Here is a 15,350-nt window from a genome sequence, read left to right as displayed (position 1 = left end):
AGCCAAGCAATTTTGCTTTGCTCAGGATCACTCAGGGTGTCTACAGCAGAGCAGGAAATAGTAAGATTATCTTAGTCCAAACTTCAGCCAAAAAAACATTATTCGTATTCCCCGGCATTATTGCTTCAGAATAGGGAAGACTCGCAGAGGGACAAAAGGGAAGTGATATGAAAGGAATGGTACTAATTCCTATTGCAAATGACATTTTGCATTGTTGAATTAGGAAAATAAAGTCTCACAAAGAAATCATATTAGTGTACAGTATTTATTACCTTCTATTAATCTGAAGTCAAGCATTTTGATATGACTAAATTAATTCTGAAATAAACAGACATTTTTAAATACACATGAAGATGAGAGGCTTTAATATGAGAGTATTTAGTTGATCTGCACTCTTAATCCACATGCAAGATACATCAATCAAATATTGTACATTTCCTTTCATTTTACACTGGTCCATAATAAAGCACAATTTCTGAGGATGAAAGCAGGGAGGAAAGAAATCATATTTTCAAGTAGCCCTTTTATTAAAAAGGGCATCAACTATATATTAAACCAACGTGTTTCTCTCTGATTTTGATTTTACTTACAGTATAGAGTTTTGCAAAATATACAGCTCACCAATGATACAGAAACAGTGGCCCTTTACTAAGGGCAAGTAACAAAAAAACAGAAAAAAAGAAAAAAAAAGAAGAAATACAACAGAAAAGAATTCTACAGATTAGAAAAGTCATATTTTAGAGCATTACGCCACTTCAGAGTGCCTCCAATCCTGGTAAGAAAGGTCATGCGCAATGTTTTTTAAGAGCATGTTGTCATTAGTCCATGAGAGATTTGTCTGCATGCTTCACATGAACAGAAAAATGTACAAGTGACAAGGAAAGCAGCTTTCTCCAGTTATCTTTTAGGCCTGTCTATGTCGTCAATAGCAGCTAGCAGCTTCTGTCTTGCCTTTTTGTTGATGTGGGAGCCCAGACAAACATTCACCAGATTGGTCAACTGCTTAGTGGAATATTCCTGGCAAACAAAAGCAGATCATGTTACGGCAAAATAAAACACTGGACAAAGATAGAAAACTAGAAAACACAGACATACACACTGTGGACTTCTCAACTGATAGTAATAGTCAGTACACAAGGGAGATTTAAAGTGGTAGTTAAGTCAGGTCTGGACAGTTTTCATAGTTGAGGCAGAGGAAAAAAAACGTATTTTGCTACATGGCAGATTATAACGGAAAATGCTCCCGACTTTAGTAGTGTTGGACTGAGTTCACAGAAAGTAATTCTGTGAATATGTATGTATATAAATCAATTTTTAATGTATTTTCCATTCTTTGGGAGGTGTGGTGGCAAATGCATATGCAAATGGGGTAAGCTTTTAACAGAAAAACATTTTTCTAAACAAACTGTGACAAAAGTTGATGGTCTTTTTTATTTTGACTTCTTGTTTCCAATAAGCTTTCCAAACAATGTTAATTTCAGTACATGATAAAGGTGGAAAAAATGGCAAAAATGTTAAGAGAAGAATTCTTAACACCTGTCAAAACACCACATTTGCCAGTACTACCTTTATACCTAACACTATCCAAAACACATCTGCCACCAGTAGGTTTAAACAAGAGTTTTTCCATGTAGGTCACCATGTGGCTCCAGGTAAAACAAGGAAAATTATATTAAAGACTTATTTCTTTCATCCATTTCTAGTGGGACTTAAAGTAATCCCAAAATACAGATTTCAAAGTGCTCCGTTTTAAAAGACTTTGCATTTCAACAATAGGTAGCTCCAACAGCATGTGACTATTACTTATGCAGTCCTGTTATAATTGTTAGGTTGTGCTATCATGAAAGCATGCTAAATGCTTTCAAACACAAATGAAGACTTATCTCAGAGAGCAATGTTGATCCTGATTCAGTATTATTAAATGAAGGAAGAGAAAGCAATGACTCGTATATATTGTGCCTTATAACTCAGTTTAAGCAGTCTAATCTGAAAGGCAAAGTAAAATTTCATGGTGTGATCTCAAACCGTACTTCTTGATGACAGAGTTGTGCACTTTGGCGTATTCTGAACAGCACACAAATGTTTTCAACTCCACTTCACTCTAGTTCTCTACAATTTTTGATACAATACGTAGATGTGACTGGCTTATTTATCCTTCCCAGTCATCGGATATTGAAACAGTATAAACACATACGAACTTCATATGATAATAAATATAGTGAACATACACATGCATACACGCATCTATATACTGCTTCCCATATATATTTTATTATAATTGATGAATATATACATATATATGCATATATTCATTTTTAACACTTAGAAGCATTGATCATTTACAGTTGTTAGCATGATTCTATCACTACCGTGAATTTTCCCAATAGACAGTAAAAGAATGCAAATTTAACTCTTACCCTATGTTCTTTTATCCAGCGTTCCATGTCATTCTCTGTTAGGTAGTATGCTTTAATGTAGGTCTCCACAAATTCTTTATCTGGGATAGGCCTAATGTCTGTTAACTTTTCTAGTTTCATTAAGAATTGTTGAAAGTCCAGTTGCATCAAGGCACGTCCTTCATTGCTGCACTTCTTTACATTGGCATAACTGAGAAGAGAAACCAGTGGAAAGTAAAACTGAGTATGAAATAAAAATGAATCTTCTCAAAGTTGTTTAACTAAGTCCTTCAAACCTTGAGGAGGAACATAATTACAGCTTTAAGTTAAAACCAGACAAGAAGTCCTTTTAGGATGCCTGATGCAGAGTTTTATTTGCATTATAGTAATGTATGTTTTAGCCCCACTCATAGAACAGAATCCCATTGTACACAGTGATACTTAAAAACCCCATACATCCCCCCAGCCAAAAGCCACTAAAAAAATCCTATATTGAACAACTTACTAGAAGTGCGTTAAAGGAAATGAAATCAATGCTAACAAGCACACTAGACCGTGGCATTAGTCAAGTGATCACGACGACCGAAGAATGAAAAGTAATGCAACAGCTTTAGGAATGGTCACCAGGACCTTGCTGAACCAACAGTGACAGCATCAGAGAAAGGCACAAAGCTGTTTGTTCAAAAACACCCACGACAACCAGAGGATAAAGGGTGGCAGCACTGGCTAATCTCTGTGAGAGGTTAATGTTTTAAGGAGAGTAGATTGACAGAAAACTGGCAACAGGTTTGAGCTCAAAGAAGAAGCGACAGTAGATGAGCTTATGGCAGGGTTAATACCGGGAAGGATTACAGTGGGGTGATGGGCAACAAATGAGGAAAACAATCCTTGCACTTTTTCAAATGGATAAGAAATTGCATTTGTCAAGATCAAAGGAAATGACACCGCAAAGTGACAATTTCAGCTGTATACAGGGAATAAAAAAGCTTTGGTCTGGGGCACAGCATCTTGATAGACTTAATCCAGCCCACCCACAGGCTGCTGCCAGAGTCCCAGTATTTCCACTCTTCCCTTGTACCAAATTTAAAACAAGCTCAGTTTTCCATTGCTTCATGAAGTTGATCTTAATTATTACACAGTCTGTAGATTATAAGGTCTGATGCAAAGGAAGCAACAGAAACGTGCAGTTGGAAACTGAATACGCTGCAGGATCAGGTTAAGAATAAGAAGAAATTGCACCCTTACAGTTAGTACACAGAAAGAATTTGCAGAATTCAAAAATAACAGAGGCAAACAGAGAGAGGACTAACGCACAAGCTCTCTGGAGCTCTGTAGAAGGTTGGACAATGATTCTCAATGGGACATACTGACGCACTTCAAGAAGTCAGATGGGAAACAGGAGAGAACATAGAACTAGGAGATAAGGCAGGGCAAAATTTAAAGAAGGATATGGCTGACTGCACTGGATATGATTCTTTACTCAGCAAAGCAATTTCAGTTGACTGGCTGACTGGAGGAGAAACACCTCCTTCATGGCTTTTAATTCCATATCTTCATGATAGTCAGAGATGAAAGAAGTTACGAAGGTATTCATAGAATCATCTGTTCAGAATACCTTCCCCTTCACCAGTGGCAAAAGAAACCACAAGATATGCAAGAAAAAAGAAGAACTGGGCACGAATGAGAAATTACAGGCAGGTATTTGGGAGGAGATGATAATGAGTGCTCTTTATACTCTAAGAAAGGGCATAGGACAGATCCTATCAGCAAGGCATCCTCAGTCCACTCTAACCAGTTAATGAAATGTTTAGGTGAAAGTAAAGTTGAAAGTTTCATGGTAAGTCACAAGTGTGAACCAAAACTGCAGCATGGAGCAAGACATATGAGTAGTGATCTTCAGAGCTAAGAATTAAGTGGGTCGTGAACACTGAAGGGAAAAAAAAAAAAAAAAAAAAAAAAAAAGAGTAAGACTGTAAAGTAAGAAAAAGAAAGAAGCCCAAGGGCTGAAGCAAAGGAGGTTGATAGTGACTGATGGTGTTACCCACTTGAAAGGAAAGGGAGACACGGGGAGGAGAAGAAAGACGCTTCTGTACCACTTCTTTTGATTTGAGGCATGACAAGTGGAAAACAAAATTTCAAAAAGAAAAGGTAGTTGTATAAGTCGTATGTCGTATGAAGGAAGTAAGAAGCCAGCGGGAGATCGTGGCTGGATTTAGTCTCAGTGAAGATGAAACTGATCTCTTAAGAGACTGCAAAAGGATGATGGCATGAAAAGAAACAGGCATGACTTTAAAAACTGTGGCTTGATGGAAGCAGTGGAAGCTGATGATGCTCAATAGACAGCTAACACTTGGAGAAGAAGGATGTTGTTGAGGTCCTAAATTAGAACAGACAGCAGGAAAGTGGGATGGAAAGAAGTCAAACAGGTAGTAGGGAGTGCATAGGGTAAAGATAACCAGGAAAGAAATATGGAAACATATGTAGAAGGAGTAGAAGACAGCACGTATTCTATGATGTAGGAGAAGTTGTGATGAGAGCCCAGACGTATGTAGCAAGAGGATAAGAACACAAAAATAAATGCAGGCTACAATACTCAGGCTACAATATCGACTCTGAAAAGATATGGGACTCTGATTAAGAGGGAGGGATGAGCCAGGTGTAGCAGTTCCTGACCAAGCTGTTGAGCCTCTATTGACCAAACCAACTAAGACACCTCTCTATTCCTGAAGAATTTGGAAAAATCCTGCTCCATGGCTACTCTAAGATAACTGCTAGGGTTGACAACTCTCTCTTTCTTCCTGGCACAGACAAATGGCATCACCATAGAGATGTTGACAATTACGCTTTAACGTTCTTCTTTGCTCTGTTGGGAAATGATAATTTTCAGATAGAAGATTCTTCGAAAAAAAATTGTTTCAAATACTTCAGTAAAACACTCAATGGCATTCTTCAGCAGTATCTAGGTACAAGACCATCCCCTTTAGACTTAATCATAGAATCATAGGGTTGGAAGGGACCTCTGGAGATCATCTAGTCCAACCCCCCTGGCTGTACCAGACTCTGCGAAACAGCTGCTAAGGACTATGTTAAGCCTTGATATTTTTTAGGCTCCCCAAAAATACAAGAGCTTACCAGTGCACTACAAAATTATATCTTTTAATCCCATAAAATAGATTTTATCATTATAGACATATTTACCCGAAAGCAAGACCTTCACGAACTACTTACCCTTCCACGAGAGTTCTATTGGCCAAGCGTATGCAGTGCTCCCAAAGGATGTTGGAGACTGGCAGTGGAATACGGACTCTCTTGGACACTTCGTTCAACCTTCTGTTATATTCTTCAAATTCCTGATGAAACATGAAAGCTCATTACTCCTTTAGCATAAAAGGAATCATACTCTATACATCCCTAGCAACAACAACAAAGAATTAGAAATGCACGTGAAAGAGAAAACTGAAAAATAAGAGCAAAGCACAGGAGAGAAGCTTAAGATGCACAGACAGTAGAGCCAAGCTTAATGTGTAAAGCAGAGAGCATACCACTTTCTAGTATGTAATTCACAACACTACTTCAGTAATATTTTTTTTAAAAAAAAGGAAATACTGCTCTGTTCCCCAGAGGTGTAGTTCTCTGTGAAAGCGATACCTCTGAAAATTAACCAAGTAGCTAATCCTTCAAATGCCATTTTCATTGCCTCACTCCCCAAACTCATCTTCAACTTTTTAAAAGTCAATACAGAGCCACTGAAGAAAATCCAGTGATGATTATTTTATCCTCATGAATACCCAGCCCATCAGCTTCAAAGAGAAGCTCAGAAACATTGTAACCACTTTTCCCTCTTCAACCTTTGGCATTAGATAGTTCCCCAGTGCTTTAAAAGGAGCTGAGAGCACCCACTGAAAAGAGTCCAATTCTAACAGCTGAGGAGCATCCCGCAACACTAGATAACAATTCAGGTTGAAGGAAGGCACTTTTTTCCACCTGAAACATCAATGACCTGGATGGATTTAAGCTGTTACTATGAGTGACAAACTAGTCATAACTGAACGTAATTACTGCTACAATGATTTTGTGACTTACATAAAGTGAAACAGAAGTCTGCTGCCAGTGACCAACACCTCTATCATTTAAAAAAAAGTAGCAAACGACTTAAACAGGAAGCAGACTGATAATGAACTGCTCTGTGTAACTAGCAAAAGCAGTTTGCACTGCAGCCTATTTAAGACCATACTTGTCCAACAAAGTGCTTTCATTCCAAGGCTGTTAACCTAGGTGAGGTTTTTCCTCCTTTTTTCCCCCCCCTCCTTTTTTTTCCTGCCATCAAAAATTCAGTAAGTGAAGAAAATCAGAAGGGAATCTCAGTGACTAATTTAACCTAGTATCTGACCAAATAATTATTAATTTGCTTAACGTAAATTTTCTGAAAGAGGAATTTGGCAAGAGGAAGCAGGGTACCACAATGTCATACTTTAACCAGCACACAACTCACTCTTCTGAAGATGAAGATGCCTCACACTACATGTTGATGAATTTCTTGAACAATCCTCTTTCCCTACTTTATCTCCTTCGATACAACGACTGAGCATAGAATTCTGCACATGTGTGCACATGGCGAAAAGTAGCTGGTTATTACATCAAACACTGTGCTTACATCTGACAGTCCTGGAGTCTCCAGGTAGACAGCAAGTCACTAATTGCTTGTCAGTAATCAACAAGCTTCTGTAGCAACTATTATTAGCTATACAAAGTAGAGGCCAGAAATGGTTTTAAATGGTATTAGCCCTGATTGTCCTGAACCAAATTCATCAGCAGCTGCACACTCACAAAAAGAAAAAAGTTCTACTCCAGACACCAAATGTCGTTAAGTATAAACTGATTTCAAAAAGGCATGGCAGCATAAAGAAGGGTAATCACAAAGATTCAAATTCAGTGCAATGATATATCCTCTATCAGATTCTCCCTTCTTTGCGTTACTTTTTTTTTAAGCAGAGAACACCTACAAAGTACAAGTTGGTTACACAAGTACAAGTTTGGTTACACAAAGTGTAACCAAAACTGTTATTCAACACAGATGCATAACTTTCTGTGATCTATACTTCACATATCTTTAAAATAAAATTTTTGGTTTCTCTGAAAGAATTAGTATAATTCAGCAAGAACTTCCTTCTAAAGACCTTTGGAAACGTCATTTAGGCATATATAAAAGGATTCTTCTAATAGCTGGTTCTGTACACCAAAAGACACAGCAATTGTATAACCACTTCTACTGAATGCGGTTGAGAAGTTGGGTGAATAACTTCCCTTTTACCTTCCTTTTCAAATGCTAACTTCTAAATATAGCAACTTCAATTAGATAGTGCATGATCATTATTGGTGGTGGTTTGACCTATAGCCCTATGATACATCTCAAAGACAACCATTGAAATTATACAGAACAGCAAATAGCCTTTGTTAAAAAGACCACTATTACTATCTCTGGATTTTCCTCAGTGTTACTCCATTTACTACACATTTATCTACCACTCAAGACTTAGACTTGAAACTCATTAACCTTTTGCGGTAACTTTCACCCACCATGTAGTCAAAAAATCATCACTGAAAACAACCTGTTAGCAGCAAGAATAATGAAAATTCTGGAGAGACCTCCTTACAATAACTTAACATTTGTCAGGATGCTATACTGCTCTAACCATGCTACTTTAACAGTTTTAGTGAAGTATTACAGTAATTTAGTGTTTATATAAACTCTAGCACACTGTTTCCCAGAAAGTATTCACCTTTAAAAGAGCGTCGACATATATATTGTGTTGTGACATGATTTCCTTCACATCCCATTTCACATTAGTCATGAGAAGCAGCATTTGTTCATAATCAATGGCTTTAGCAGCAACAATCCAATAAACTGGTTTACGTAGTTCACTGGCAGTTGATACTGTCTGAAACAGAACATAAATAAAATTCAATTCCGTAAATGTCTGGCTAATAAGAGCATATATAACTATGATGTACAAGTATTTGCAACATACTGTACAAGTTTCAAATCTTTTGTTGAAAAATCAGCTGTGAATTACACCATTCTGACCTGAGAATAGAACTGCTGAAGAAAAGGCTTCTTGGCAGCTGGCATCACTGCATCAAGATGAGGCTGAAGAAACTCAAACTGCTCTGCCAGAAATACCCTTTGAAAGCAAAGAAAATTTACTGTGAACTAAATGCAACATTTGGCATGTCTCTGTACAACTTCTACTCTACTCTACGACATGCAACCTTGGAAAACTTAGTCCTGAGAAGAACAGTATCGGTTTCATGCCAGCATATCAACAGGTATCCTCAATTCTGACAATTTTAGAATATGATTGCAAACAAGAAAATGCTTGAATAAAGAGACTAAGGCTTGAATATCAACTATTTTTATTTCTGTTTTACTCGGAATACACTGCAAAAGTCTGACCCAAAGCCTGCTAAAGTCAGTGGACAAGTGTCACGTATGTTCCAAACTGCAGGGCAGTCAACAGTAATATTGATAAACCCATGTCAGAAATCCCAAGGAACATTCCTAATTACTTATATACTAGTGAATCTTTAAAAGAAAGAATATGAATTCTTTCTCAGGGGCAGGATTTGTTTGTAACAACATACGAAAGAAATACATTTCTAACTAAACATAAATGAATGCAAAAGAAAATAAGCTCCTTTGAAAATACATTTTTAAAATGAACTTCTAACCTTTAAGTGTCATCTTGTGCGTGGAACAAAAATAATTCCTGTCTGACTCTTACCATTATTCTGGCCATATAAAAACACTTTATAAGTTTTGCATTACTTGCTCACTATAATCTCTTCTTCACAGGTACACTTCCACCCATTGCAAAGAACATTGCAATCCAAGCCAAACCAATACAAACTAAGCAGTTCTGAGTCTCAGCCATCACCATTTGAATACTTAACGTAAGGTTTAAATGAACCATACAGATTAAATACTCCCATTAGCCTCTTTAATTTTAAACATTTTTTTCTGTTAGATTTGCCTTGTACTGCCACAAATTGCTGGACCAGCTGCAGTAAAATTTCTCTGCTTGTGCTTGCAGGTGGTTAGACCGGATGGTTAGGCCTCACTACCTTTAATTAAGAAATTACCTCTATCACTCATATTTAAAATCCCACTGAGAGGTAGGAATTTTTGACGTCTCAAGAAGGTTTTGGCTTGTAATCACAATCTCTTAAACAATCCATAGCTTTCAGTGACCATAAAATGCAGTGTACAGTAAATAACCTACAAGGATTCTGTGGCTACCACTCTCTCTGCCAAACCGTATAGCGAATTGCCAGATGTCAAAACTACGAGATGACTGAGATGTGGGCTCGGCACCTTCTCCTTTCTCTCTTCAGCAGCTGTGAGAGTTCCTGTGGGATCAGCAGATACCTCCTAAAATAAAGAATTAAACAACTGAAAAACCACAAAACCAGCAAGAATGTCTCCAGCTCAGCAGTTTCAGATGACAGATAAAATGAAGGAATGTTTCTAATTCTAAAGAGTAATTTAAATCAAGACCAAATCAAAAGACAACCATAGATTTTTCTACTTGAACAGTGTTGTCTTCAAACAGGTGAAAAAAATCACATCATGTAGATCAATATCTATCCCAGGAAAAAAAAAGGCAGAGAACACACTTCTTACCACACCTTAATGCCCATACAGGCTTTAGCCCAACTGCCTACTGGGGACACTGATGGACTGATCTCCAATCTGACAGTAACCAGATAAGGAGACAAATCAAAGGAATATTAGTTTTGCATGCACTCTACTGCTTATGTGAGCTGTGGCTAACTTAAGGAAAATACAAGTGGTGTTTTTAAAGTTATCATTCCATGAAAACTTCTATCCTGCAGTTGTCTTGATTGTAAAAAGCACGGAAATATTCACAGCACATGAAAATAACCTGTAATTTGAAAAGGTTATGCCAATGCCCTGTTGCAAAATTAAAAAAAAAAAAAACAAAAAACCAAACAACAAATCACAACAGAAAAAGAAACAGGAAAAAAAAGGGGAAAAAAATCAACCATGAAGAAAAAAAAAAACAACAAACAACAAAAAACCCAACCAAACAAAAATAACAACAGGAAAAAGGACACTTAAAAACCTCCCCCCACAACAGGAAAAAAAAAAATGGGGGTAGCAGTGGGCATCAGAAAAAAAAAAAACAAAGGGGGGGGGGACAAAGGGAAAACAAGAAAAAAGAAAAAAAGGGAAAACCCCCACCTCTACATTTGAGGAACGTTAAGTACAAGTTACACCCAGAAGAGGAATCACAGAAGGAAGAGATTCCCAGAGCTATCATATCGGTCTAAGTAGGTATATAAATGGACACCCTCTGAAGCTTAGCTATTTGCCAAAACCATACTAGCACATGAAAACATAAACATAGTTCTGGCTTTACATTAACTACTCATACCATGCTTACTGCTTACACACAGGCTATAAAAATATGAGAAATGCTACAAGGCATGACCAGAACAGACGAAGAAGGTAGGCATGATATGGCATTGATTTCTTAAGTAAGAGCCTTCCATGGCCCTGGGCATAGAAACTCTGTGGCTAGACAAGTGCTACAACAAATCAGCCTGTTTGTAGGGAATTAAATAAATTTGGGCAATAACACTGTGACAAAGTAGTGGTAAAAATAATTTCTTCAAAAACAAGATCAGCTGCACAACATGTCTGCTGCAAAGCAACGTATGAACACACAGCCAGTGTGACAACAATAATGCTTAAACGTGACATCTATGGTGAACTCAAAAAATAAGTTAGCATAACTCTTGGATTGCTGTAAAATTGGACAAAGATGAAGTCAAAAACATGATAATAAATAAAGCAGCTTTGCTTTTTGTTGTGGTTTGTTGCGTTTTGGTTTTTTTTTTTTTTTCTTTTACAACTGGAGATAGAAATAAATTGAGAGGAAATTGCGGTGAAGTAACTAAAGAATCAGGAACAAGAAAAATAGACTCAAGCTGACCACAAGAGTCACCAGGAGCTTCTTCTAGGTTTCACAGCAGCAGCAGAGAACAAGTGTGAGGAGTGACATGGAATAGAGTAATTACTATTCACGTGTTTTTCAGACAGTTTGGCCTAAGAAGAAAAGGGGAGCAGTGAGCACTAGAAACACTGATGGAACTAAGTCTAACTCATTCTAAATACCAGGATTGAGACAAAGAAGAATACGCACTCTAGATCTTGAAAAGCCAAGAGAAAAGGTACTGCACAGATGATCAGGTGAAAAGGGCAAAAACAACACGAAGGCTATTCTGGTAGCAAAATACCTGACAGACCTATTGTGGTTATACTGCAGCAATAAATACCAGGGCAGGCGAAAACTGATTATGTCAAAACACGTAAGGACTTGGTGAGAATTTAAGTGATAAAGAATGAGCAGAAAGATCAAAACTTTGCGGCTATAGACAAAGCAGCATCAGAATGTGTTTACTGCTTGGATGAAAGCCAAGCCAAAAGCGACATTAAGAATACAAGACAACTGGGAAGATTATAGTGTCCAAGCTGTTATGGTTTGAATGTGTTTGAGGTGTGGAGGAACAAAAAGATCGCAAGTTCCACTTTAACTATCTTGGATTTTAGTTGACAGTTGCCTCCTGTGATGTGGCAGCCCAAGGCAACAGGAAGGTGGATTTGCTAAATTAGAAAGACCCTTTCAGGTCTGCGTCTCTCAAAGACGTCAAACACAAACATGAAAATGGGCTACAGCAGATGGAACAAAGTGCAGACTGGGAAAGTGGAGTTCTCACTATCAAGGGTTAGGAAACTATCTTCAGACTTCTAAAAAAAATTTGTTATAGGTTACAGAAGCAGAAAGCAGATAAAGCAGAGAGCCCTGAAGGATCCCCACAGAAATTCTGACATTAAAACCAAAGACTGCTGACTGAGCAATACCATAAACACATCATTTGTAGCGCTAAAAGATCTCACAGAAATAGATCAATGAGCAGAAGATAAAACTTCTAGAAGAAGCTTACAGTAAATGCTATCACATACAGTTGCACTGAGCATGGGAAAGACTATAAAGGTTAGCCACACCACTACGTTATTTGAAAAATGAATCTTCTTTGCTCTGATCTGTATCTACACTCAGCCAGATAAATTTGCAATTAAACTGGCCAGACACTTCACAAAATTGTGAAGTTTGCATTGGTGCTGAGTCTATCAGAATGGATAAGCAAGCCAAAAAGCCTGGCTATTCTCTAAAACTCATGTAACCTCTTTCAGGCAGCTCTGAACACACCTACCTAGCACATCTGCATGTATACTGCACACAGGTAATAGCATCTAATCATCTAGGCACAACAGTCAATTCTCTAAAAATATTAACTGACCCAAAGACAGCACCGATGAACTATCAAAATCCACTTTTATCTGCTTTCCTTTTTTCTTTTTTCACTTCACATCATTCTCAAAAAAACCAAAATGCAACAAAAAAAACCTAGAAGCTTTGAAATGTTTACACATGATAAATAACGAGACCCACAGCCCACCAACCAATTCTCTATTCTTCAGAGAGACGGTGAGCCACAGAGCTGGGGGAAGAGTATCAGAGGTAAAAATTTAAGCATCTTTGTTTCTTTCAAAGACCAATTACAAATTATGTAAAAGAACAAGTATTATAAAGACTTCATTTGGTATTTACCACACTTCAAAGTTGCCTGTCAAATTAGTACTGAGATAGATACATTTTAAACAGGTTTTTTTTCTACCTGCCTGCTTCCCATGAAGGTAAATATCTGGTGAACCTTTTAAATTGTGTCGCACCTGAAGACACAAAATGTACACGAGACAACTGGTTAAGTCAAAGAGATGCTAGGGTTCAACCAGGGAGGTCAAACTCTGGTTCAAATATACTGGCCAAACACAGTATGAGCATTCCATTCTCCTGACTCGTTCTAAAAAGCAGGCACTGCATAAGCATGTGGATAGCAAAAAGGAAGCACAAGGAAACAGCCGTGTGCCCAAGAAAAGCACAAGATCGTTCTGAAAGGCTTCAGTGATGCATGTGTTTTTTCCTCCAGCCTTCATTAACAGAAATGATCAAATGATTGAAAGCAGCAATAAAGGGGCAAAACACACAGGCTGGAACAGGAAAAAAGGCTACAGACTACTTAAACAAATCAGATGTTTTACAATGGAGTGGACTTGTTAAAGTTAACCCTTCCAGTAATTTAAGAAAATCTGCAAGACAACCCCTCTTATCAGAGATTCCCTTTGAGTACCCACAGAGAACAGGTAAAGTCCCGTACAACTGAAAGTGGTGAAACTATGCCAAATCTGAAGAGAAGGAAGAGGAGGAGAAGGAGGAGGAGAGTAGAAGTCAGGAAATTAAATAGCAGCCAGTCCAATTTTAATTTCAAGAAATGCCAAGTTAGACTGAAAACATATTGTAGCACCGAGTATCAAGTGTGTAGAGAGCAATACCAAAGCAGAACAAACGTGCTTAGCTTTTCACTGCGTCAGAGTAGCAGGTCTTGCTGATAGAGCAGAACTGTGATATACCTAAGACATATTACAGCCCACATAACACCCTTGGAAGCAAACTGAGCAAAATACAGATTTGAAAAAGGTATTTCAAGGTACATGTGGAACTGATGCAAACTACAAGATACTTTTCTCCTTCCTTGCCAAAGAGGGGAAAAAACGCACAGAGATTTAAAAAAAAAAAAAAATTCATCAAAAGCACCGAACTTACATGAACAATAATCAAATCATCTGTAGCAGGCACAGCAGTGCATGTTAACCAGCATTCCATGCAGACACCTTTCTGCAGGTCTTACCTATTCAGTTTTCTTTAGTCTTAGTCTAACTCCCTCATACCGTCATAGGAAAAGAACTGCTAATGCTACACGTGATTTGCATACACAGCTAGCAATTATTTATAAAAGCTGTTGTGGCCTGAAAATAATAGGATACAGAAGTGTTAATGCAGGCTTATGACTGTTTTACCTGTTTAAGGGTTGTTAATAACAGTAATATGAGCTATAGTGTGTGCTTTGGGAAGTATCTTTATGCAATTACCTATCTTTGAATTAAATTTCATCTGGAACACGTTTTTACAACAGAAAGGCATGTATTAGCAAATAACCGGTATCAAATAAGTGCGAGCGTTATATTGTTTGATTAATTGTTGGGTATTTTACTTTAGCATTTCATTGTTTACTCCCAAGAAGAAATTCTTTAATGAATATGAAGAAAATTTCTACAAAATGTCTTCTGTAACAGGAGGACATTTTCACTTCAATAGTTTGTCTGAACGCAGCAGCAGACCTCTGTTAAGCCTTCCATCTTAGTAAGAAGAAGAGACTATAAACTAATTACCTAAATCAGAAGTATAAACTACTAAACTATCTAAGTCAAAAGTTTGACATGCAATTTGCAAGACAGACATTTTTAAGGGGCCTGATCTCATTGTGAGCTCAGAAATATGTATTTATTTCAGTTATCCAACAGAACTCATGACTAAAATAACTGTTATCTGCCATTTATGGGGATAGTTGACAGCTCACTATAATCATTCACTTTTACTAACTTTAAACAAAACCAAGCAAATCCCACAACATGTCCCCAGCACACAATGCTCTGCAGATCAAAGTAATAACCTTTCAAAATGGAGCTTTTCCTGACCTAATACTTTTTGCATAAGACTTTAGCTTTAGAATTGTTTTGATTTAACATACATACACAATAGGAACAATTTCACTTTTGATTCTGCTATGAGGCAATACCTCTAAATGCTACTAAAGAAATCCGGATCTAAAAGGAATAAGTGGCGTTTGAAAGGTATGGAAAAAATCAGACTACCCGAAAAGGTTCTGGTGTCAAACAGTCTACAGCAGCTCTGACATACCAACACTGTTATTAAGAACTTGGTATGCACTGATGGAGAAGGAAAAGAT

The 15,350-nt window shown here is 37.5% G+C and overlaps 1 protein-coding gene across 3 annotated transcripts in view; it reads right to left on the bottom strand.

Annotated features, from left to right (window-relative positions):
• Window positions 1-253: 253 nt before the first annotated feature.
• Window positions 254-15,350, bottom strand: part of VPS50 (VPS50 subunit of EARP/GARPII complex) — an 89,800-nt gene continuing 74,703 nt past the window's right edge. For all 3 annotated transcript variants that reach the window (XM_063324843.1, XM_063324846.1, XM_063324844.1), the window contains 6 exons: window positions 9,677-9,825; window positions 8,482-8,578; window positions 8,177-8,335; window positions 5,625-5,746; window positions 2,418-2,607; window positions 254-1,017 (listed from right to left, as the gene is read on the bottom strand). In XM_063324843.1, the coding sequence (XP_063180913.1) occupies window positions 898-1,017; window positions 2,418-2,607; window positions 5,625-5,746; window positions 8,177-8,335; window positions 8,482-8,578; window positions 9,677-9,825 (837 nt within the window). In that variant the 3' untranslated portion in view covers window positions 254-897. The remainder of the gene's footprint in view (window positions 1,018-2,417; window positions 2,608-5,624; window positions 5,747-8,176; window positions 8,336-8,481; window positions 8,579-9,676; window positions 9,826-15,350) is intronic.

Source organism: Chroicocephalus ridibundus, chromosome 2 (assembly GCF_963924245.1).
Source record: "Chroicocephalus ridibundus chromosome 2, bChrRid1.1, whole genome shotgun sequence".
Taxonomy (NCBI): Eukaryota; Metazoa; Chordata; class Aves; order Charadriiformes; family Laridae; genus Chroicocephalus; species Chroicocephalus ridibundus.
This window is presented reverse-complemented; position numbering and strand designations above follow the sequence as displayed.